Source organism: Lissotriton vulgaris, chromosome 1_1 (genome assembly GCF_964263255.1).
Source record: "Lissotriton vulgaris chromosome 1_1, aLisVul1.2, whole genome shotgun sequence".
Classification (NCBI taxonomy): Eukaryota; Metazoa; Chordata; class Amphibia; order Caudata; family Salamandridae; genus Lissotriton; species Lissotriton vulgaris.
Window position 1 is genome coordinate 1,401,816,494 of NC_141685.1, and position 26,314 is coordinate 1,401,842,807.

Sequence of the window (26,314 nt, forward strand, 5' to 3'; positions counted from 1 at the left end):
GATTGATCATCTAGACCGAATATATCTCTTTGTCCAAACGGGGCAAGGCCCGGAAAGTATTGGCGAAGCTATGGCACACCAGAAAGTTGACACTCAAAAAATGATATTACGTTTCTTCATAAACTGCTTGATAAGAGATCGAGATAGGCCTGATGTAGACCCGGAAGAAATGAAAGCACTTAACAAATGGGGCCAGAATATAGCAGATGGAAAGCATGATAAACAAAGTTGTATAGAAAATATGTATCGACGGATCCGAAAAACAGTAGAGCAAATACACGAAAGAAGACAGCCGGAAAGGGAAATAGATACAGACAAGAATGATTCCTCGGAGGAGGAACAACCAGAAACAGCAACAGGAACAGTGCAGTTACCAGCTAGAGAGATGATAGCATATGTAGGTAAGGGAAGATACTTTAATAATAGTATGCGTCCAGTACGTCCAGAAAGTAAGAGAGTTTTTCAAGCAGCCATGTCAAATCCAAAAACACCTGAATACCTATTTCAGGCTACCGATAAAATACTTCAAGAACGAATGGGGTACCATGTACTCGATTCCATGGATGAACAAGAATTGGCCAGGTCAGCAGTACAATGGGCTGACAGTCCTGATAAATATAGTGATGACACGTTAGCACAAACGTTTTTGAATCTTTCCCCAGGTGAACAGCGTCTAGCTGGTATGTACATGATACAACACCTCCTTATATTGTATAAAAGCCAACACTCTGATCCTGGTCCCCTACCTGACATATTAATAGAACTACTCATGAATAAATGGAGAGGCCTAGGTACCGATTTAATTAAAGTAATTCTAGAACATCGACACAGATATAGCGCCTTCCTGTGTCCACAGTTTGATCCAGCTACACCCATCGAAAGAAAAGCGTATTACATAGACAGACAGAATCCCTTACGAGAAGTGCACCCAGTCAGGAATGATGATAATACTTTTAGACGCATGTTTGTATACACACCCATAACTAAAATAGAACTATTGGAAATGAAGAAATTAGTGCCCAGTCATGACAAAGATCCGGCAGGTTTCCACCGTGAAATAAAAGACATGTTACTCATGGGTGATTATACCTATCCCGATATCATGAAAATATTGAAAGTATTATTGCCTGCCGGTATTTACAAGAAACTCAAAGAAAAAGAATGGGAGGTGGGAGAGCAAAAGATTGAGTGGGCTGCATTAGAAAACGAAGAAAACACTCGAACTCCAGGCCTAGGGCTTGGGGACAAAACTAAAGCATTACCAGGATTGTTAGTACAAGTATTACCACGTTTATTGGCAACGAAAAAGGAAGACTGGGATGCAATCTCAGCCTGCAAACAGAAACCCGATGAAGACACTAGTGATTTTTATTCCCGATTTGAGAAATGTTTTGGTATTAATAGTGGCCTGAAAGCAAGTAGTGAGTCATATCCACATCTTTTTGTATCCAAATTAGTCGAGAATTCCCTGCCCCAAGTTAAGAATCGTGTTCTGAAAGTTGAGAGCACATGGCAGGCTAACACCCCTTCACAAATGTTACAAATGTTACAGTACCACCAGAATAGAATTAGAGAAGAACATGAACACGAACAAAGACGTATGAAAGACACGAAAAGGAAAATGCTAGTTGCTCAGTCAGTCCAGCTGACGGTCAGAAAAAGGGTACGACACAGTCCAATAATTCCGCAGGTCCTGTTAAAGGGACATGTAACTACTGTAAGCAGCCAGGTCATTATATAAACGATTGTGCAGTTTTGAAACATAATATCTCTACGGGTAAAACCAAAGAGAGACCACGTCCACCTAGACAAGACCAGGTCCAACAACAAGTACCACAGAATATCCAGCCTATGCAAGCCTCACAACAGACAGTACAGACCGTAGCAGTGCCACAGTCACAGCCCATCACCGCAAGACAAAACACGACACAACAGATGTACCAGTATGCACAAAATGACTATCCTGACTATCAGCGATACACATGAAACAGCCTAGAGAGGGAGGTTGGCTTGCCTCTTATTGAGGTTCCTGTAGATCAAGAGGGTCCTTATGTACATAGTCAAGTATTAGGGAAAGACAGAAAGTTTTTAATTGATACAGGGGCAAGCAGGACAACTATCAGTCACGACGAGGTTCCAGGGGCACCCCTCTCAGGCTCACAGAATGTTTCCCTTGGATTTTCAGGAAAGCCTATTGTTAACGAAGTATCGCAACCACTTCCCCTTGCAGTTGGTCCATTGACACGTACTACAGACTTACTACTTACAAAATCATGCCCAGAAAACTTGCTAGGTATAAAGACACTGAAAGCTCTAGGAGCTGTGATTTGCTGTTCTCCGGAAGGAGTGAGATTGTTCTTACGTGACTTTAAGGGTCACTATGTGTTGAGAGATATTGATCCCAGATTACAGAATGTCCCTGCACATTTATGGGCGCAAGGCCCCACTGATGTAGGTTGTATGCACATCACACCATATCGAGTTACACTCAAGCAAGGAGTGGTATTACCACAAATGCGACAATACAAGTTACCCCCAGATGCTGTAGTGGCTTTACTGCAAATCATTGACGAGCTCATTGCACAAGGAGTGGTTGTGGAGACCGACTCCAATGTATGTAATTCCCCTATCATTCCAATTCTTAAACGCACCGATCCCAATGCACCTCCAGTTTATCGATTAGTTATTGATTTGCGCGAATTGAATAAATGCATTGTACCACAGTATCCGGTGGTTCCAGATATCTCCTCTCTATTGACAGCCATTGATTCCGAAGCAGCGTTCTTTACTGTAATTGATCTGAAGAACGCTTTCTTTAGTGTTCCAATTGATCCGGAAAGCCAATACTTGTTCGGATTCTGTTTAAATGGACGAAGCTTCAAATTTGCACGCGCACCTCAAGGATTCACAGAAAGCCCCAGCATCTACAGCCAAGCACTGAAAAGACAACTTGACAGTATTCATATGCCCGATAACACTGCTCTGCTTCAGTATGTCGATGATCTGCTGATCACCGCCCGAAGCGAACCTGAATGTGAAAAAGCATCACTGACGGTTTTACATTTTCTGGCCGACAAGGGGCACAAGGTGTCCCCTTCGAAGCTACAATTCTGTGTTCAGCAAGTTGTTTACCTTGGGCACTTGCTGTCCAAAGGGGGGAGACAGCTCACACCTGATCGCATCCAGTTAATTGTACATATGTCACGACCCAAGACACAAAAGGAGGTACGGGCCTTCATAGGCCTCACTTCTTACTGCAGACAATGGATTCCCCAATACGCATTTCTAGCAAAGCCACTCATTCAGTTGACAACCCAGGAGGCAGCGTCTTCGACTGTCCTCCCTTGGACTCAGGAACATACACAAGCTTTTGAAGACTTAAAGAAAGCCTTATGTCAAGCACCTGTTTTAGCAACACCATGTTACAGTAAGCCTTTTACACTTTTTGTCACAGAACGCGAAGGTACTGCCTTGTCAGTACTCACCCAGGAACAAGCAGGCTCACACAAACCGTGTGCTTACTTTTCTAGCACATTAGATCCAGTAGCCCAGGCTCTGCCTGCGTGCTTGAAATCAGTTGCAGCGACAGCTCTAGCAATCAGACAAAGTGATTCTATAGTGTTAGGACATCAGTTGACAGTACAAGTTCCACACTCCGTGGAAGTTCTTTTAAACCGAACACAGACCCAGCACTTGACTATAGCACGACTGACAGGTTATGAATTGACATTGTTTCAGCCACACATAGAGATCAGACGCTGTAGTACATTAAATCCCGCTACACTTTTGCCGTTAAGTGGAACAGACCCATTGGCACATGATTGTATTGAAGTCATTACTATTACGACGAAGCCTAGACAAGACTTGACAGACACTCCATTACCAGATCCAGACCTGACACTTTATGTGGATGGTTCATGTATGAGAACAAGAACAGGAGAGTTAGTGGCCGCCTACGCAGTCACGACAGACACTGAAGTCACAGAAACAAATTGTATTGACACTCTGTCAGCTCAAGCAGCAGAGCTCATCGCTCTGACACAAGCCTGTATTCAAGCCAAGAACAAGAGAGTTAACATATACACATATTCCCGTTATGCATTCGGAGTTGTGCACGACTTCGGTGTATTATGGCGAGAGAGAGGTTACTTAACTTCTCACGGTGCCAACATTCAACACGGACCCCTCATTCAAACTCTGTTAGATGCAATACATCTGCCTACTGCTATATCCGTCATGAAGTGCAAGGCACATACAAAAGTCACCGATATCGTTTCCCAGGGTAACGACCTGGCAGACCGAACAGCCAAGCACACAGCTCAGACTCACGCAACTGACTTGACAAAGACAATAGTTCCGACACCGACACACTGCATGACAGTTAGGGATCCCGCCCATGATGTAATTGACATACAGACACATGCTACACCAGAGGAAATTAAGAAATGGACTGAACTAGGAGGGATCCAAACAGATCAGGGATGGATGACGAAGGGAAAATCTACATGGTTTCTCCCCGACTCTATGGTTCAAGTTATCATTAACACCGTACACAGTCCTGCACATCTAGGAGAAAAAGCTATGCTAGACAGTATTCAAAACATCTGGTTCAATAAACACTTACGAACAGCAGCCAAACAGAAAGTGCGTACTTGCATGATTTGTTGTCAGTTCAACCCAGGTAAAAGCATTCCTGTAGAGCAAGGTGGATTTCATCCTCCCGATCACCCTTTTGAAGTCCTCCAGATGGATTATATCCAGATGGAACGTTGTCGAGGATTCAAATATGTCCTCGTAGTTGTATGTGCACTCTCCCGATGGACAGAAGCATATCCAGTCCCAGATTACACTGCTCCGACCACTGCCAAGCAGCTGGTTTGTGAATTTTTCCCACGGTATGGTTTACCCCGTATCGTATACTCAGATAACGGTCAGCCATTCTCATCCGAGCTTGTAAAACAAGTTACACTCCTGTTAGGCTATCAGTGGAAATTCCACTGTGTCCGACATCCAGAGGCAGCAGGTCTCGTGGAGCGTCATAATCAGACTTTGAAAATCCGACTTGCCAAAATCTGTAGAGAGAAAGGAGTTGATTGGATAGTAGCTTTGCCAGTCGCACTCTTTTACCTAAGAATGGTCCCACACTCCAGAACAGGGCTATCCCCGTATGAGGTGGTCTTTGGTAGGCCACCGAATATGTGGGGGACGCCTTTGCCTCGAAAAATTACCGATGTTGATTGTATTATGCTGACCGATTACCTTGCCTCCTTGATGTCTGCACTACAATCTTGTCGTTCACAGGTAGCTGCAGCCTTTCCCGACAACACCGAGGTGAAGCCCCATGAAGTTGTTCCAGGCGACTTTGTCTTCATAAGAAATTTCGAGTCCGCTGGAGCCCCGCTGGCAGACGCCGAAATTAGTACTTTTGACGACGAGGACAGCAGTGAAAGTCGAAGGCCGTAAGGGCTGGCTTCACTCGAGTCACATAAAAAAATATCATGGACTGCCTTCTGATTTGAATTCTCAGCCCTGCCCTCCTCCACAGACTGACTCAAAACTCCCCCTGGTTGAGAAAACCGCTTCCCAAGAATATAAACAGAAACTAAGGTCTAGCAAGTCAGACAGTTTAATTGTTTAAGTCCTCCCCTAGGTGAATCGGTTAAATTAGTTTCTGACATGTATCCCCTAGACCGAAATAGAGAGAGAGATAGACAGAAACAGCTCAAGAAACGTGAATATTGTAAATCACTTCGTAGTCACTGTATAGTGACACTATTGATTATGTTTTTTCTAAGTCTTTTGATTATTGCTGCAAGTCTACTGTTACACATATACTACCCTATTTTCAAGCGTGAACATTCTGCTTTCAATGCTACTGCTGAACATTCTTTTAGTGAATTACCCCCGCATGAATTGTCTTACCGACTTGCGCTGCGCAACAACACCTTCATTAGTATGTTACATCACTCTCATCAGACCAGCAACGCTACAAATTGTTGGATATGTGGCCGACTCCCTCCCTACCAGAAATACAAGGGAGTTCTGCCCCTCTTTCCGTACCCGTTCACACATAATGGTTCCTGTGGCGCATGGTTTAGTTTGATTAATTCTTTAGATTCAAATACCGTAGTTTACCAGGGCAACTGTGTATGCGGAAACCTGAACACAGTTCTGCATAAAGTATGTTTCCCTGACAAAGAGGGACTTCCCAAAAGGACAGGGACTGATCTAGAAAATGAAGTATATGGATTAGGTAACTTTACACTTAATCTCATGATTCTGAATGTTGAATCCGAATCCGAGCCAGTCTTGCCTGCTATGTCAGTATTACCAGTCAAAGGTGAATTATGTGTTAAAAAGAATGGTTCAGTACACCTGGGTCATAGTAAATGTACTACTGTGATCGAATTCAGTGATAAGGGCAAGTCTGCGTTTAAAGCTTCACGACATTCCTACTTCATTTGTGGTCATACCGCATATATACGTTTACCTCTAGATTGGGATGGTACCTGTTACATTGCATTCCTTCTGCCACCTGTTTTCCTAGCCCCTCCTGATTACCATAGGAATACCCATCTAGTACACACTAGACCCCAGAGAGATCTCCCGATTGTCGACTACACTGAAACGGCATGGGAGCAATACACAGATTTCAATAAAGGTTTCTTTCCCTACTTAGGTGCTATCTTTAATAGTAAACTGATACGCAAGTTAACCAGAACCCTCGAAGCAGTAGTGAATGAGACTACTTCTGCCCTAGGCAACTTAACAGAGGAGCAGTCTGCGATGCGGATTGTTGTTCTTCAAAATCGTCTCGTCCTTGACGTCATCCTGGCCGATAGGGGCGGAGCCTGTAGAGTCATCGGATCTAGCTGCTGTGTTTTCATTCCAGAAAACGCGCCATCAGTATATAGAGCCATCACTCGTCTTCACAAAATTGCAAGTTTGATACACCAGAATCCAGGCACCTGGACTTGGTCCGGTTGGTTCTGGACCACGTTGTCAGCCTGGGGATGGAAGGTCCTATCCTTCCTAGGTATTGCCCTTCTCATAGTATTCAGTTGTTGCTTATGTCTACAATGTGGGCCAGCGATTTGCGGCTTGTGCGCCACATCATGTATTCCTCATTCAAGTTCTCATTCAAAACGACATACGAAGAAAGAAGAGCAAATGATACTACGTGAACAGATTGATAGATTTATGAGTATCGATATATCATGAAGGGTCCGTAGGGAACAAGGAGGGAATGAGGAAATATAAATTTTTATGGTCAGAAATGTTCCCTAACGTGTACCCAACCGTCTCCATGTACGAGCTTAAAGTGCATGTAACTTCCCTTCTGTGCCAGCTATGAAGACGCAAATACATTTGCGTCCAACGTTAACATGTCCTCTTTCAGATCCACCATGAATGGGTCGGATATTCCGTTCCTAAGTGTGCCTTGCCAACGTCTTTTCATGGTGCACTTTTCACGTTTTCCCTGGCTCAGGCGAGTTAGGCCCTGATTTCTGTCATCAAGTCTTTGCCTGCCTTCTGTCTTTGGATACTGCAGCCTGGACCTGCATCTGTATCCCTGACCTTTGTCTTACTCCCTACGCGGCTAACGGTGCCTGGCTCAGCCTGTTTGCCTGCCAAGACGGTATTTTGCCTTCAAGTTATCTGCTCCGCTCCTCGAAAAATACATTCCTGTCTAGTAGTTTAGGAAAACATCCTTCCCAGCTGCAGAGCAAAGGGCCCGGCCTCACTGTCTCCATGCAAATACTTCATAGCTCCTGTTACCATGGTAGGCCCATGCCCCCCCTTGCTTTACACGTAGACACGTAGACGCATATGCACCCACTAGCAGTCAGTATAGAATAGCCTCTGCCCGAGAGACCTTTCCTTCCAGATAATACAGTTCCTTAAACACAAGATATTAGATACGATTTGGGATTAGGTTGTTCTGACATCCCAGACTTCTGTCTCCTCATGTAAGGCTAAATGTCAAGTCCCCTTCACCCTCCAGTTACACGTCAATTACACGTCATGCTGCTGCGCGCGCATCTCTGCCATGTATTTCTGCTGACATTGTAGGATTCTCTTATGGATCCACCCACCTGTGACATCTCATAATGACGTTTCTAGTACATGCCCTCATGCACGCCTTCTGTTACGCCTTTTTCATTACGTATGTGTATTCTTATCTCTCCTCTCAGCTGTTACGCCTTCTGCATCTGCCTTTACTGTAATGCATTGACTATATATATGATAACCTGTCAATAAAGTATTGTCTATCCCTTCCTGAACCTTCGTGGTGATGGAATGCGATTTGCCTGGTTCGAACCATATATCCAATTCCTTTTTAAGGAATAAAACCCCTTTTAAAACTCAAATGCCCCGGATTCTGCCTCTTATTTTTGACTGAGTTATTCTTATTGAACTTTACCGCATAAATGAAGTATAGGTAATTTATATTTACCACAAGTCTTAGCCGAGGAACCCGACAGGGGAGTCCTCTTTCCCTCCTCCTGGTTGCTCTGTCCCTGGAGCCTTTAGCATCCTTGGTACAGAGAGATCTAGTAATAAAAGGTCTTAGATGGGTGGACAGGATATTGTTATATGCTGACAATATACTGCTGTTCCTTAGTTCCCCAAAAGCCTCCGTGATTCCGGTGCTAGACATCTTTTCCCTTTTCGGCAGGTACTCTGGATATTCGATCAACTGGGCTAAGTCAATGCTGTATGTTCTTCGGGGGCCACTCACAGGCCTACCCAGGTACTGCCCAATACAGATTACCATGCAGGGTTTCAAATACCTTGATATTTACATCACAGCTGATCCCACTAGTAGATATGTTCACAACCTGCTCCTACCCCTACGAAGACTCGGAACGCTGGAAGGCGTGTCCGCTTTCACTGTTGGAAAGGGCATTCTTATTCACAACCATGTCCCTCCCCTGGTTTCTTCAAGTATTGCAGAACTCACAAGACCTTGTCCCTGCAAGTTATTTTAAAGAAATTGAAAGCCTGCTACGGAGCTAGCTCAGTAGCGGGAAGCCCCGCATAGCACTGCACAAATTGAATCTTACCTAGTACCATGGTGGAATCGGCCTTCCCAACCTAAAGAAATACTATTGGGCAGCACATCTGGCAACCATTAATCGGGGTACGTATAGACAAGCAAATGATCCGGGCTATGCCATGGATCGGTGGTTACTACCAATGGGGAACTACAATCGGGCGCTCTACTCCGCTGCCGGGAGGAGCCATCTGAATGGGCCCACGAGACACTTGGCGCAAATATGGCTGGCAGCTAACAGAAGCTTGGGCTGGGACCGTAAGGTGACACTGGCCACCCTGCTGTGGGACTCCGAATTGCTCGGAAATCTTTGATCCACTAGAGGCTTCGACAAGTGGGACCTGATAGGTATTTCGAAAATTGGCGATCTCTGGGGGAGGTTAAATCATTTCCAGGGCCGGACTGGCCGTAGTGGGCACCGGGCAATCCCCCGGTGTGCCGCACGGGTGGGGGCCGTTTTGGGGCCCCTGAGGGCCGTTTTTGTTACAGGGACGTTTTTGCAGCATAGGCCCTATAACAAAATCGGCCGAAAACCGGCCCTGGCAAAGAGCTTGGCGGCACCTCTAACCCCCCGGGGGGGGGGGAGGGCGGCTGTGCATTTTGCCAGGGCTGGTTTTGGTTCCCAGTCCGGCCCTGATCATTTCCCGCCTTGCAACAGGAGTATGATCTATCCCCTACTGAATACTTTCGGTACATGCAGGTGCGACATGCACTGCAATCTTGTCTCCAAAAAGGCGCAACCCCTCTGTAGGCCTCCCCTTTGGAGGACCGTAACTTAGACTGCCATTTGCCAACAAAGGCCATCTCGCTTACCTACAAGAAGCTAGTGAACCACATCGGCGAACCCCTTCAGCAGCTCCGGGACAAATGGGAAAGGGATGGCATCATACTAGATGATGAGGATTGGGTGAATGGCTATCACCTCTCCACGTGCAGTGGCTATAGCAGCCAGACTGAGGCTAGTGCAGCTAAAGATCCTACACTGTATCTATATTACGGGGACAGGTCTGGTGCCTATGGGGAGGGCAGGAGACAGTACATGTAGAAGGGGCTGCGGCTCGGAAGGAACATTTCTCCATACATTATGGGAATGCCCACACGTACAGAGATACTGGAGAAAGGTACATGAAGCGATGAGCAGGGTGCTCCCACAAGACATCACTGTGGAAGTGAAAAGGGCCTCCTACATGTATGAGAACCCACAGACCTAAATCGCACATGTATCACCTGGGTCACGTTGGGATTAATGATAGCCAAACGTAACATTGCACAGAAGTGGGGGACATCACAAGCACCTACAGTATTAGCTTGGAAGAGGGATATGGACTGGTGTATGTTCTGCAAAAAGACTGTATACATAGGCTGGGGATGTCCGAAAATGTGGATTTGAATTTGGCAAGACTGGAATGAATACAGAGGGAACATCTGTACTCCGCCAATCATACCAACCCACAACGATCATATATAGACAGGAGGATAAAATCTGATCTCAAACCTAAAATGCATGTAGATCTGGACTTTACGAATGTGTTGAGGTACGATAATGTAAACTGATTGACTCTGTGATTTGCCTTGTGACGTTGATTCATCTGTTAATAAAAATAATTAATTAAAAAAAAACACTGCAATTCCTTGCTTGCAGCTTGCAACCATATGGAAAAGTGATATATGAGAGTCAGACATAGGCCACTGTTGGGGCCTAGGAAGTTGCTGCTGGAGGCCAACTACTCTTAGCGACACTGAGGCAAGTAGGGTCTCTGAGCCTAAAACTAGCCAGCTCACATGAAGATGAAAAGACATCCTAAAAGGGAATTAAAAGGTGACTTGGAAGAGCAGTCACAGACTAGAGGGCAGATGTATTATAACTATCATTTGTGATTCTCAAATAGCGATTTTTTAGAAATCACTATATGAGAATTGCAATTTGGGATGTATGTAGAAAATCGCTATTTTTTAGCGATTTCTTAAAATTCCTTAATTGCGATTAGCAAATTGCTAATCGCAATTAAGGAATAATTTCCCATTCATATCTATGGGCCAGGAGGCCCATAGGAAGGAATGGGAAGTTATTCTCAATTTGCGATTCGCAATTTGCTAATCGCAAATTGAGAATACTTTCAAGGGTGCACGGGTGTCTTAAGGACACACTGCTGCACCCCTGAAATTTGCATGTGTGCACATATGGCGCACATACATGCCCTAAGGGCATGTATGAGCGCCACATAGCACCTTTACAAATGTAAAACAGTACATTTGTAAAAGAATTCGCAAATTACCACCAACTACAAGTTGGTGGTAATTTGCGATTTCTTAGTGTGATATCGCAAAACTTTATTGTTTCTTATATAGCATTTAAGGAATCGCTTTTTGCGATTCCTTAAATGCTAGCGCAAAATTAAGGAATCGCAAATTTTGCGATTCCTTAATTTTGCGATGCGATTTTCTTCATACATCGCATTTGCCGATTTTTTTTGTTGCAAACGCAGCTTTTTTAGGAATCGCAGCGTTTGCGAGAAAAAAAACTGATGATCCATCTGCTCCTAGGTTTCCAGTCTCAAATGATGAAGACTTTGCACTGACCAGATCTTATCACATCTCCAGGAAATGTATGTCAATTCCATGTGTCTGAGGTTGTTCTGCTAGGAAGGGCATTCGGAGGACAGGCTCACCTTTTTCTGTAAAGCAGACCTGTGATCAGTGAAAGAAATGAGCAGTCTCAGCCTACTCTGTAATGGACCATCAGTCATCCATTTTGTCAGAGTTATATACTGTCTGGGAGTAAGTGTCAGATGTAAAAGAAAAGCACCGTTGAACAATGTCACAACAATGTTGCATGGCCTGAGCAGTCCAAGGCTCCCTCTTAAAGAGACATTCTGAGAGAAATCCATCAAACGTTTTATGTCTGCTCAGAACAACAGCAGATATTTTGTCACAAGGATCCTCCTTTGGGTGTCATGATGTTGTCTCCCCAGCTGTCTGCACTTCCAGGGGAGCGAGGGCAGGCACGTCTTTATGAATTGCTTAGCTAACAGATTTTGGCCTAATGAGGCATGGGTATAGGTGCTGCTATGTTCTGGTGCTTGTTACTGCTGGAGCACTACTTTCAATGATTTGATCAATTATAATGTATTTTATTGGGTTACTCAACAACTCTAGCCTGCATATCTCTATCAATCAATCAATCAAAGACATTTATAGAGCGCACTACTTACCCGGAGGGTCTCAAGGCGCTTGGGGGGGGGGGTGCTGCTACTGCTTGAACAGCCAGGTCTTGAGCTTCTTCCTGAAGGAGAGGTGGTTATGGGTCAGGCGCAGGTCGGGAGGGAGGGAGTTCCAGGTCTTGGCGGCCAGGTAGGAGAAGGACCTTCCTCCTGTTGTCGTTCTTCGGATGCGGGGGACGGCGGCGAGGGCGTGACTGGCTGATCGGAGGTGGCGTTTGGGAGCGTAGAAGTTGATGCGGTTGTTGAGGTAGCTCGGGCCTTGATCGTGTAGGGCTTTGTGTGCGTGGGTGAGGAGACGGAAGGTGATTCTTTTGTTGACGGGGAGCCAATGCAGGTCTCTCAGATGTCCGGAGATGTGGCTGTTTCGTCGGATGTCGAGGATGAGTCTGGCTGAGGTGTTCTGGATCCGCTGGAGTCTCTTCTGGAGCTTGGCGGTGGTTTCGGCGTAGAGGGCGTTGCCGTAGTCCAGTCGGCTGGTGACGAGGGCCTGGGTGACCGTCTTCCTGGTATCGGTGGGGATCCACCGGAAGATCTTCCGTAGCATGCGCAGGATGTTGAAGCACGACGAGGAGACGGCGCTGACTTGTCTGGTCATGGAGAGGGAGGAGTCCAGGATGAAGCCCAGGTTGCGTGCGTGGTCTGTCGGTTTGGGTGCGGTGCCCAGGGCGGGGGGCCACCAGGAGTCGTCCCAGGCGGAGGGCGAGGAGTCCAGGATGAGGACTTCCGTCTTGTCTGAGTTCAGTTTCAGGCGGCTGGTCGTCATCCACTCGGCTACATCTTTCATCCCTTCGTGAAGGTTGGCTCTGGCGGCGGCGGGGTCGTTGGTCAGGGAGAGGATCAGCTGGGTGTCATCGGCGTAGGAGATGATGTTGAGGTTGTGTTTGCGTGCGATGGCCGCGAGGGGGCTCATGTAGACGTTGAAGAGGGTGGGGCTCAGCGAGGATCCTTGAGGGACGCCGCAGATGACTTCGGTAGCCTCTGACTTGTACGGTGGTAGACGGACTCTCTGTGTTCTTCCGTCGAGGAAGGAGATGATCCATTCCAGTGCCTTCTCCTGGATTCCGACGTTGCTGAGGCGCTGCACTAGGGTGTGGTGGCAGACAGTGTCGAATGCCGCGGAGAGGTCCAGGAGGATGAGGGCCGCTGTTTCTCCGTTGTCCATCAGGGCTCGGATGTTATCGGTGGCAGCGATGAGGGCGGTCTCGGTGCTGTGGTTGGCTCGGAAGCCAGACTGTGAGGGGTCGAGGGATCCATTCGTCTCGAGGAAGGCGGCCAGCTGTTTGTTGGCGGTCTTCTCGATGACTTTGGCTGGAAACGGGAGGAGCGAGATGGGGCGGTAATTCTTGAGTTCGGTGGGGTCCGCTGTTGGTTTCTTTAGTAGAGCGCTGAGTTCGGCGTGCTTCCAGCTCTCCGGGAAGGTGGCGGTGTCGAAGGAGGTGTTGATGATGTCCCGCAGGTGGGGTGCGATGACAGCGTCGGCCTTGTTGAAGACGTGGTGAGGGCAGGGGTCGGTCGGAGATCCGGAGTGGATGGAGTTCATCATGCGGACGGTGTCTTCGGTGCTGATCGGAGTCCAGGCGCGGAGGGTGGTGGTGGGGGGCGTTGCTGCGGTCGTGGCGTGCGTCGGTTGAATGGCGTGCGTCGGTTGAATGCTGAAGCTGTTGTGTATGTCCGCGATCTTGTTGTGGAAGTAGGAGGCGAGGGAGTTGCAGAGGTCTTGCGATGGGGTGATGTCGTTGTTTCCGGCGTTGGGGTTGGAGAGCTCTTTCACGATGTTGAAGAGTTCCTTGCAGTTGTGTGCGTTGTTGTCCAGCCGGTCCTTGAATGCAGTTTTCTTGGTGGCGCGGATCAGTTGGTGGTGCTTCCGGGTGGCAAGCTTGAGGGTGGTCATGTTGTCCGGTGTTGGTTCCCTTCTCCAGACTTTCTCGAGGGCTCGGCAGTTCTTCTTGGAGCTCTTGAGTTCGTCGGTGAACCATGGGGCTTTCTTGCTGCCGGGTCTGCTGGGCGGGGTCCTCAGTGGGGCGAGTTTTTCCGCGCAGTTGCTGATCCACTTCGTGAGGTTGTCGGCGGCCTGGCTGGGGTTAGCTGAGCTGGCGGGAGGGTGCTGGCTCAGGGAAGCGGCGAGCTGGTCGGCTGTGATCTTGTTCCAGCTTCTTCGGGCAACCTGTTGCTGGTGGTGGTGGATCGACGTTCTTCTGAAGGTGAAGTGGACACAGCTGTGGTCCGTCCAGTGGAGTCCTGTGGCGTGGCTGAAGGCGATGTCTTTGCTGGATGAGAAGACGGCGTCGAGTGTGTGTCCGGCGAGGTGGGTGGGGGTGGACACCAGCTGCTTGAGTCCGAGGTTGGCGAGGTTGTCGAGCAAGGTGATGGTGTTGCGGTCGCTGTTGTTCTCCAGGTGGAAGTTGAGGTCCCCCAGGAGGATGTAGTCAGCGGAGGGGAGGGCATGCGGGCTGACGAAGTCGGCAATGTCCTCGCTGAATTGTGTGCGTGGTCCCGGGGGTCGGTAGATCAGAGTGCCTCTGAGGGTGGTCTTCGGGTCGGTGTGGATCTGGAAGTGTAGGTGTTCGGCGGTGGTCAGGGTGTCGTCGGTGTTGGTCGTGATGTGGATGGTGTCCCTGTGGATGATGGCGATGCCTCCTCCCATCTGGTTGGCGGTGCGGTCCCTCCGGGTGCTCTTGTAGCCCTCTGGGATGGCGATGGCGATGTCGGGCGCTGAGGAGTCTTTCATCCAGGTTTCCGTGAGGAAGGCAACGTCAGGAGCTTTGGTGTCGAGGAGGTTCCAGAGTTCGATGGCGTGTCTGTGGACGGAGCGGGTGTTGAGCAGGATGCACTTGAGGTGGTTGCTGCTGGTGTTCGGCTTGGCAGGTGCTGGTGCGAGGCAGGTCCGGATGCAGGTGAACTTGCAGGCGTGGCAGCTGAAGGGTCCGTGGGTGCGTCTCGGGGTGGCTCTGTAGCATCCCGGGATTCGGCCGGTGTTGAGTGCGTTGAGGGTGGCGGCGGTGTACGTCCGGCGGGTGGGCTGGGGTCCTCGAGGGCCAGGGGTCCTGGCACTGGGCGCGGTCCAGGCACGGACGGGCGCAGACGGGCTTACCTTTGGCGCGCCTTCGGCGCTCAATCGGTGCTCCCGCTGCGCGCGTCCGCTGCGCGGTCGCTCTGGGGGCGTCATAAGAGAGGAGCCAGGAGGGAGGGTCTGTGGGGAGGCGGATCGCGCGGCAACCAATCGGCGGGCGGGGGGCGGGGTTTTGCGGGAGTCCGGCGGGAAAAGGAAAGCCTGGGGGCTTGGTGGCGGCCCTGCGGTGGCTGGGGCGGCGCTGGGGCGGCCCTGCGGTGGCTGGAGCGGCTCAGCGGCGGTCCTGCGGCGGCTGGGGCGAGGTGTAGTGCGAGGCACAGGCACAGGCAGCAGGTAGCAGCAGGTGAGGAGGAGCAGGTGGGGGCGACCAGGCCACGGGTGCAGTGGTCACTCCTGGGCGGCGCAGTGGGTCCCCTTAAGAGGGGAGCCGGGAGGGAGGGTCTGCGGGGAGGCGGGTAGCGCGGCAACCAATCGGCGGGCGGGGGGGCGGGGTTTCACGGGAGTCCGGCGGGAAAAGGAAAGCCTGGGGGCTCGGCGGCGGCCCTGCGGTGGCTGGGGCGGCGCTGGGGCGGCCCTGCGGTGGCTGGAGCGGCTCAGCGGCGGTCCTGCGGTGGCTGGGGCGAGTCTGTAAGTGTTAGAAGTCCTTTCAGAGGGACACAGGACATGCGGAGCTTACTGGGCCCAACCGTGGGGTTGAGGCCTTTTACTCTTAATGATCCAAGGCCCTACTTACTACGGATCCTAGGCCAAGTGCCACTTCCCCACTTGATTCTGAGGGTTGTATGGTCCGAGCCGTCTAAGGCTCCCACGAGGGGGAAGTGCTGATACAGATTAGTAAACACTGGCTTGCACCTCAATATGTACGCAGCAGCAGCAATACATCATTGTCTAGCCAAATACTCACTTTTCATTACCTGGTGTAGAGTATTTTCAAGCATTCCTCCCATTATCTTTGGGGAGTCTGATATAACGGCCTAAGTGGCCAAGCGTAAGGTCATACATGTGTCTCTTGCTCACTGTGTCCCACGATCCATGCTATACCTCAATAACAAGGCTGAAACCGGTTTGGGGTTGCTTATTGTCTCTTCTGGAGGGGTCCTTACCAGACAGTCTGGATAAACTATTCTCAGGAGGAGTAGAGTCAGGACCGATTGGCACAAGGTGAGCCTATCTCTACCGTAGCACAGTGGGCGATAAACAATGGGTTGGGATGTTATCCTGAGTGACTGCAAGTGGTTTAGACTATTTGCAAGCATTCCTCTAATCACTTTTCAAAACCTTAAACTAGTCTCCCAGCTTAGGAATATTATTAAAAAAGTAATTTCTTTTGTACTTATTTCCCACATGATGAGAAACATCTTGCCAAACACTTTTCAATCTGGTTTAGCACCAACTGAAGCACTGAAACTGCAGTCCTTCAGATACTCAATCACCCCAAATGTATCATGGATGAATGCTGATGTCTGCCTTTTGGTGTTTGCAGGTTTGGCAGAACACAGGCAATCACATCATCATTTCCTAAAGCAACGGATGGAAAGCCAGGTATTGAAAAGGCTGCCATCCTTCATCACATCAAGATCACAAGTTGAAAAAAGGCCCCTTTCAGAGTCTCGACTGTGGCATACCAAAGGGTTCCCTGCATTCCCACTTTTCTGCCCATCTTGACAGGAACCTCTTAGCCGATACTACTAAATAAAGTCCTCCCACCATACACCAGCACGATCAGGACATCCAACAATACCTTTGTCTCTAACCCTTCCAACATATGATTCTAAAAGAATTTCTTGTAAAACGTATAAAATGGAAGATCTGTCTCCATATAACTGCATCCCTCACATACAAATATGGCTTGAACATTTCTCTGACCTTGGCATGCCACACCCACAGTGGTTCCATCTACCAAAATCACCAGGATTCACAATCGACCAAAATATTACCATGATACCATATATCTCCAAACTTATAACATTTGCCTCATTAAAAGATTATGGAATATGCCCGCATTGGCCCTCACAATTACTCCAATCTGATTTCCTTCCAGAAACAAAATAGAAAAGTTACCTTTTTAAAACCTACCTCAAAGACTAACTTTACTCTGAGTTAGCTGTTATTTAGATGTCTCCAGATATCTCTGTAGCTCGTGTTTATTGTGAGGTGCTACACTGCTGATCCGGCTAGGACCGTAATATATACATATCTTTAATTAATAGAAAACAATTGGGGTCACATCGTAAGCGGGACATGACCATACCAGTATATTGAGGCCTTAGCAGCGGTTATCACCCCAAGTACCAAAAATGATACAGACTACAAAAGGGCATTATAACAGATATGACAGGTCTTCTAAGTCCTTGCCTTTAAGGAACATTAGTGGTGGTGTGACATGGTGCTGTAGATCGTCTCCTACACCGCGACACCCAGCTGATCCTCTCCCTCATCAACTAACCCTTGGCCTCCAGAATCAACTTCAACAGCGGGATGAGGGCAGTTGCCTCCAGGATGAAGGACAGCTGCCTCAAACTCTACTCGGACAAAATGGAGGTACTCATCCTCAAGCCCACCCCCTCTGCTAGGACGACTCCTGGTGGCCTGCCATACTGAGAACCGCTACGGACCAGGCATGCAACCTCGCAATCATACTGGACTCCTCGCTCACAATATACCGCCAGATCAATGCTGTATCCTCCTCATGCTTCTACACTCTACGCCTGCTTTGGAAGACCTTCAAATGGATCCCCACCACAGCAAGAAAGACAGTCACCTATGCACTCATCACCAGCAGGCTACACTACGGCAACGGCAACGCACTCTACGCTGGCCAGAAACTCCTCAGTTAACGACAGAATGTTCAAAACGCTGCAGCAAAACTGGTCATCAACATCCCTCGCTGAAACCACATTACCGAACACCTTCGGGAACTGCACTGGCTCCCAGTCAACAAAAGAATCAACTTCAAGCTCCTCAATCACGCCTGTAAAGCCCTCCACAACCCTGGACCAGCGTACCTGAACCACCGCCTCACATTCCACGTACCTGCCAGACACCTCTGCTCCACCCAACTGACCCTTGTCTTTGTCCCTTGGATCTACAAGACAAGAACCAAGGAAGATCCTTCTCCTATCCCGCCACCAAGACCTGGAACACCCTGCTCCTCCAACTCAGGCAATCCCCGTTGATGACCCAATTCAAGAAGGATATCAAGACCTGGCTCTTTGACTGAACCCAGACGGGGCACCAGTCCTTCCCCCTACCCCACCCAGCGCCTTGTGGCCCTCATGGGTGAGTAGCTGCACTTAACAAAGCCCTGATTGATAGAAGACCTTACAAATTAGAAAACCCACTGTATGGATGAGGCAGGCCATGCTTTCTATGCCTCAAGCCTCCATAAGGCCCTGATTACGAGTGGGCCAGTAAATTCCAACCTTGCGTAAACCCCTGTTTACACATGGATCGGAATTACGAGTTTAGCTCTATTTAAAGCGTCTAATAATTATCAATGCCTTAAATACCTCAGCTAACATTAAATATCAGCAGGTACTGTGCAGATTTTGGTGCTGTAAACACCAGAATCCGCATGTAATTCCCCACAAACTTGTGATAGGTGTTATTTATCGCACACGACCATGCCAGAGTATTGAGGCCTTAGTAACGGTTATCACCCTAAGTAGCGGAAATTACAACGACTACAAGAGGGTAGTATAACAAATATCGGTCTTCTGGTCCTTGCATTTAGGGAACTTTTGCGGTGGTGTGACATGCCGCTGTAGATGACATTTCAAATGAGATAATCCATGAAGTGGATGAGGCAGGCCATGCTTTACATGCCTCAAGCCCCTCCATGGCCCTGATTATGAGTGGGTGGGTAAATTCCAACATGTGAGTAAATACCTATTTACACACAAGTTGGAATTACGTGTTTGGCTGCATTTAACACATCAAATGATTACCGGATAATCGGAAAAGACCTCCGTTGTCGTTAAATTTTGACACCTTGTGGATTTTGGGGCGTTAAACACCAAAATCCGCTTGCTATACTCCCAAGCTCGTGATAAGTGTTATTTATCGAACACAATAAATAACGTACCCCGTGGTATCGTTATTTATAATGTGCGAAAAATAAGACCAAAATTCGTAATCAGGGTTTATGCTTTGTGCGCACAGCACATCCTCTGGCCATGCCCTATGTGTGCTCCACACAGTCCCCAGTTCTTGCAGGAGAGCTCCATGTGTCTGTATGCTCATAATTAGAATCTGAATGTCTTGCTCTGTGGGCACTAGATCCCGGCACAATACAAGGGAGGTGGCTGAAGCATAAAATCTTCAAGTATATGTCTCTTAGTGCTAGAGCATTCCGAGGCCCAGAGGAGGACGGCTGAAGAATCAGGTCTGGTGATATTGGTCCTGTGGAAGTTTCAGCCCTACAGTACTCTAAACCTCAGATCACAGGCTTACACTTTCTAGTTTAAAATAAGATTAGAGGGCTCCCCTACTCAAAATTGTGCCAGCACCACAGGACTTAAGAAGATCGTAAATTAAAACTTTCCTATACAGAAAACAGCAGCATTAAAACACAAGCTTTGTACCTTCTTGATACTGTGCCTTCGTTATGAAGCCCTGTCCCATTGGGTCTAAAATCCCAAAGACCGCATCCAAATTGGTTTCATCAAAAAGGCAAGGGTAGTCCATGTCAGTTAGTCGTGCAACTTTCAGTTTCTCAAGCTGGTCAATCAAAAACTCTCTTGGCCTTTCTGCAAGAAAATGGAAATATATACTTAAGCTGACTATTAGACCCAAAAAACAGGATACGTTGGCATCAAATGAATCAAGAGATCGTACAGCGATTGATGGTCAAAGGGTACATAATAAAGCACTGATTCATATCTATAACATCTGCACAGAATGCAAACACTCGGGGTCAGAATCCAGACCTCCTTTGACCCAACACAACCAAAAGGCTCTGATGACCACAAGTGCATATTGGAGCACCGCAAAAATGCATGCAAGTGAGAAATACAGCATGCAACAACGCTCCTCAAAAACGATACCTCATTCCATCTGAGAAGCGAGGAGCCCCGAAGTCCACGGAGCACTGTGCCTTAGTATATGCACGATATTGATTGTATTGTATATATGGAGATTTATCAATTTTTTTGGTTTCTTCTTTGTTATAGATCCTTCCCATGTAGAAAAAGTCAAGCCTTCAAGTGCAATCTATTTGTCACAGCTCAAGCCCAGAGTAAATCCTAAGAGATCCTTTAACAACCCCTGCTGACCACCATCTTTTCTTAATGCTTTGGCCTCTCTAGAGATGCCTGTAACCAGGGCCTCTGGGATTATACGGCAGGGCAGGGCCAAATTGTGTGCCAGAGTAAACTAAATTATGCGTCAAGAAAAGGCAAATTATGCGATGTATTGCGACTCATATTGTGATAGTATTACTCAATTATTTAGTCACTTCAATACGTTACCAATGGCTGGAGAAAGCTTTCACCTCATATGTACCGATTTAATACCCAAAACAGTACAAAGCAATAGATGGGTGACCAGTCAACCTTTGTGAAGTGCCTTCCACTGTGCAGCAACACTTATCGCTGCTTTTTTGGTAACTTGAGCTAGAAACAATTTTGTTGTTAAAGTCTGCAGATTATGCAGCAGATGATGGATTATGTGGCATATGCGGAAAATCCACATTTATGAGGAAAACGATCTGTTTGCAAAATCGGTCAACTTCAGTCGTTCTTCCTATAACAGACTTTTGGGATCGTCCTTAAATCGTGGTACGGCACTGCTCAGTATGGTAATGAAAGGCAATCCATGCACTGAGTTTATGCAATGTGGTAAAGTGAGAGGTACAGGATGACCTTTTCCTGGTCCTGAGATGTACATAAGGCCTGGGATTTTGGGTTCAGATTAAAACTATACAAGGTGGAATACCACACATTATTACCAAGACAGCCTGAAGGGAAGCCATCTTAGAAACACTAGCTGATGTCGTAGTGTCCAGTGTTTCTATGTTACCTTCATTTACCTCAGGCTTCTCCACGTTCATTGCATCACCTCAAAGCACTGTATGGAAAAGCCATATTGTCATGAAAAGATAAAATACTAGAAATAATGAGGCGTAGGTAACATGAGTTGAAGGCTGATGCACCAGGCAGTCCACGCAGTTGAGTGCCCTCACCCCAACCATGGAAAAACACATTCAAACACTTCAGTACTAGATAACAGTACTGTCGAACAAAACTGGACACTTAAAAAAGTCCTTAGAAGCAATTATATCTAGATATAAGCCGTATCCAGGAATATGCCTAGTTCCGTCAGGCCCCGGACTGACATCTTAGCCAGACATTAAATCTCCTACGACAATCGCAAATGGGCAGGTGCTGCTAAGAGTGCCAATAAATCAAGGACAGAATGTATATCTTTCTTTTTTTATTCAGGTCAGCAATATGGTAACAGATAACCCAAACTGTGACACATAAGCATTCCCTTCTTAGGGAGGACCCTACAGCCTGCCAGAGGTTTAGACCCCACTTCACCATTTTAATGTAGATTATGTGGGACGTGTTTCTAAATAGAGATGCATAATGCATGGAAATTGGGTTTTCACTAACTTAGGACAACTTTGTTCTGTCGTCCATGTGCAACACCTTGGTACACCACGTGACCATTGCTGCTAATATGCTGCTGTCATAAAGAATTATAGGCTTTGGTATGAAGGACTGAGACTTTGCCAACTGCAGTGAGTGAAATGTACCTTTCTAAGGAAAATTTGACTGTCTCCGACGAGACAACACATTATGTAAGGAGCCATGTTGCAAGTGCAGACTCGAGGAACACCAGAGTTCAATGTAGTCAAATGGTGAGAGAATCCCTGAATGTAGTCTGTGGTAAATGCTTCGTTCTGCTTCTTCTTATTGGTGAAAAAGCCCGTGATCCATGTACTCATGTAGTAAATGTGTAAAATTCCCGATTTAGTATCCTATAAAGGGATGTGGTTTATCCATGCTAAGGAAAGACTCTTTCCTCACTTTTGAAGGCGAATCTATGCTGGATTGCTGTTTTGAGAATCCCTATAGTCCTTGGGCTTATACTTATTACTGATTTGTGTGCCTATTGGGCTAACTCATTGATGGCCCAGCCTATGCATTTCTGTAACTGACACCCTTAAGTAAATCTTTAAACTTGCATTGGTCTGTCGTTCTTTAATTTTACAGAGCAGCTTTCAGAACTTTAGCCCTGAAGTTCAAAGCTGCCAGATTTATTAAATCCTAGTGGTAGCGCTTTTCAAAAGTTGAAGGGACTGCCCATGTTGCTGCACAACAAATATCCTCAACAGAGCCATCTCCCGCCTCAGACCAAGATGCTGCCTCCTCCCCCGTCCCCCCCCCCCACCCCTAGCAACTGGGATATTCTACATCAGAGGGTGCTTCTGTGAGCTGTTTAAACTGTATTTACTGGGGCCTGTGCACTTCGTTTTTTGGCCAGCAGGGGGAGTAACGTTTTATTCAAATAGTATTGTTAGATTTCGAGTTAGTGAAGCCTTTACCTGCAGAAGTCCAAAGTGTGGATTGAGCCTGTCTGTCTCCTAGGAGATGCTGAACAGGAGAAGCAGCTTCCAACTCCCTGGCCAGCAAACCTTGTCTGAGGTCGCTGGGACCTTCTATGGTCTGCTAGTGGTTGGCACATGTGTACACTGATTGGTGGTTGTATCTGGTGTTTCTATTGGGTTAGGGTTAATGTCCTCATTGGTTGGGTATTTGAGGGTTCTTATTTGTTTCTGGGTCTGTGATTCAATCATTGTAAGGTTGGGTCTAGGGCTAGGGTTAGGATTTCTATTGGAAGTAGGGACTAGGGCTTCCTATGGTATTGGTTGTGGGGAGTAGGGTGGGACTAGGGCTAGGGTTAGACCTTTAATTGGAAGTGGCTATTTAGGGCTTCTGGTGTGATTTGTTGTTGGACTAGTTGTGGGACTAAGAGTAGGGTTAGGCTTTCTATTGGAAGTAGGGACTAGGGCTACCTGTACCAATGGCTGCTTGGACTTGAGTTGGTACTACTGGCAGGGCTAAGGCCTTTATTGGACGTAGAGATCAGGGTTTTTGAACTGATTGGGTGCTTGGACTAGGGCTATGATTGGCTGTAAGGTCCTGGTCTCCTATTGGTTCAAGATTTTAGGGCTAGTGTCGTGATTGGATAATGTTAGGGCTAGGGTTCCCATTGGCTGAAAGGGTCACCTGATAACTTGGGCTATAGAAGGCCAGGTTTAGGGCGTCTCAACCCGGGCGTCGAGGCAAAGGGCAGAGAGGACAAGGGTAGTTGCCTGTTTGAGTCTGTTAAGGGCAGAGAGGACAAGGGTAGTTGCCTGTTTGAGCCTGTTAAGGGCAGAGAGGACAAGGGTAGTTGCCTGTTTGAGCCCGTTAAGGGCAGAGAGGACAAGGGTAGTTGCCTGTTTGAGCCTGTTCGAGACTGACCAGGACCAGGGCCAGAAATGCTGCCCTTTTTCTCATTTAGCAATACCCAGCCCACACCATCCACATCCACATCCACAAACAGAGCAACACACTCACACCAAATGTACACCACGCACAACACTATGCACAGATTAATGTACCAGCATGCACCATCAACCCAACCAAACCACATCTACACTCCCTACTATCCCAACTGTAGTGTAGTTCCTATATTCCCAATAGGCTCTGCGCATTGGAATAACATAAACAGCAGTGTAGACGTAGGACTGAGGTCATCTAGGTCTCTACTGACTATGTTAGACTTAATTAGTTTTTGCCAGCTAGCTCAGAGGTCACTAGAAACTTTTTTTTTTTTTTTTTTTTTATTAAACCTTTATTTGTTGCGGTCAACAGAGATACATGACAGTTACAGCATCAACATCCAAAAAAGGGTATTACACTTGTGGTACATGCATTTAAAAAGCATACAGTTACAGGGGCTGGCTTATCCCTCCATGTCTCAACAACAATACATTCCCCGGCAGTCGTTGAGGTGAAAGCGTCAGAATCAAGGCTTAGTGCCCCAGGTTTTTCGGGTTGCATGCAGTGGGAAAGTAGCATACCCTTCGCACCACTCACAGTGCGCATATCAGAGGCCGGGTAGCGCGCCGTTCGTGTATTGTAGCTGACCCCATTCCCCCCCCTGGCAATCATCAGATATCCTACGTGTACTAGCATGTCAGGCGCGCAGTAACCAGTGTGGGCCTCCCCTCCGCCTGGGTGTATGCGTTGAATGTGGGTGTTCTGAGTGATGGCCGTCCTGAGATGGCAGCAGATGTCCAGCCCCACGAGGGCCATCCCTACATGTAACTATTAGCCTTATCCAGTGTGTATGCATATCCCCGACCTGACCACAGCTCTAGTATATCGGAGGGACCTTCTCCGCGAGTGCAGCATATGGTACTAGCTGAAGTGCAGGTATCTTATAGTCGCTTACTGCACGCCGGTCACGAGCACCCCGTTCCCTCTTGATCCGGGAAACCCTGTTATCAGGTCACTAGAAACTTTCTCGAATGAATAGGGAGGGGTTAACTTCCCAGATTTAGACAAGAAGGGATTAGCTTCTGACTACCATATAACATGACAACTTTGCTCCCCCAGAATAAGGAGTGTATCTCCAGAGTCGTGTGAAAACAATAGACAGCTATTTCACTCAGTCAATCGTGCATGCTTAGTTCCACCAGAGTGCAGAGAAATAGAAAGACGGGCGTTTTCAATAAAAGGTGTTATTTTATTGAGCAGTCTTCTTTCTCATGCAAGAGAAATGAATTGCCACAATTGTAATACTTATCATGAAGTAAAGTGCGTACAGTGAAATGAGTATTATAAAATAATACTGTAAAAGCATTGATATGGTTTCTTAGCCATATGATTCTTTAAAACGGATAACATATTTACATACATAAAAACATTGACTAACAAACTCAACTGGTGCTTCTAAGATATGCCTACCCCGGTGTACCTGACCTAAGCCTAATACGTGGGAAGAAGTAAGTAAGTTGCAGTGTTAAGTTAAGTTGGGTTTTGTTTTGCCAAAAATCTGAATCAAGAATTCTCTCTAAGGTTTGAATCAGCTCCGTACCTTGGTTATAGAATGAAGGAGGTCTTGTATCTCGTTTCTCAGGACTCGATCTCCCAGTAATCCGCAAGGGTGACTGGAAACACCGGAGCTGGATTTCTAGGCGTGAGAAAAGGCAGCTTCTCCAGTGTGTCAAAGGGGAGGGGCGGCTTCCTTCGGCTCTTGTATCAGCTGGGCTTCGGATAAGTAGATAGCCGCTCTGCTCCACACCACTGTGTGTTTGCTTAAGGCAAGTGTTGGTATATTTATACCTGGAAGGTGCCGTGTTTGACGTAAGGTTGGACATAAGACGTCAATAAAAGATGTCACTAAGAACTGACTGTTCCTTTAGTGCTCGCAGGAGTTCAATGACAAATCAAAACAAAGACATGGGGAATTCCCAGGTTGCTGAAGGTTTGGTGTGTCGAAAGAACTCGTTGTGCTCTCTAGGAATCTAAGGAAGTAGCCTTGCCGTATTTGGGCTGCGTGGGCTATGACTGAAAATGGGTAAGATTTGTATGCCTTCATTAGGACATGATTTATCATAACCGCATAGGGGCATGAATCAGGAATATTTAATTAGGGTCCTAGATACATTCACAACACAACTACCACACATATCCACCATCACCCACAAACAGACACAACTCTATCCTACACCACTAACCAAAACACTCATCACTAACACAACGCCCATCAGCACCATACATAACTACATCCCATTCAGACACACTGTCCCTGCTGTAATTACACCTAACTGACCACTCCTACTCTACCCCTCCTTGCATCATCTGACACCGCTTTTACTATACCGATCCCCTAAAACAAACCTTTCTAAACACTTTCCTCTGAGTCCTCCCCCCAAAACTCCTTTTACTCATCCAAAAGCCTCCTCCT

General features: G+C 47.3%; 1 protein-coding gene across 1 annotated transcript in view; it reads right to left on the reverse strand.

Moving 5' to 3' along the window:
• The window catches only part of EFCAB10 (EF-hand calcium binding domain 10), an 85,432-nt gene that overhangs the window by 46,427 nt on the left and 12,691 nt on the right, over positions 1 to 26,314 (reverse strand). The window contains exon 2 of the mRNA XM_086936589.1: positions 19,933 to 20,097. Coding sequence (XP_086792715.1) covers positions 19,933 to 20,097 — 165 coding nt within the window. The remainder of the gene's footprint in view (positions 1 to 19,932; positions 20,098 to 26,314) is intronic.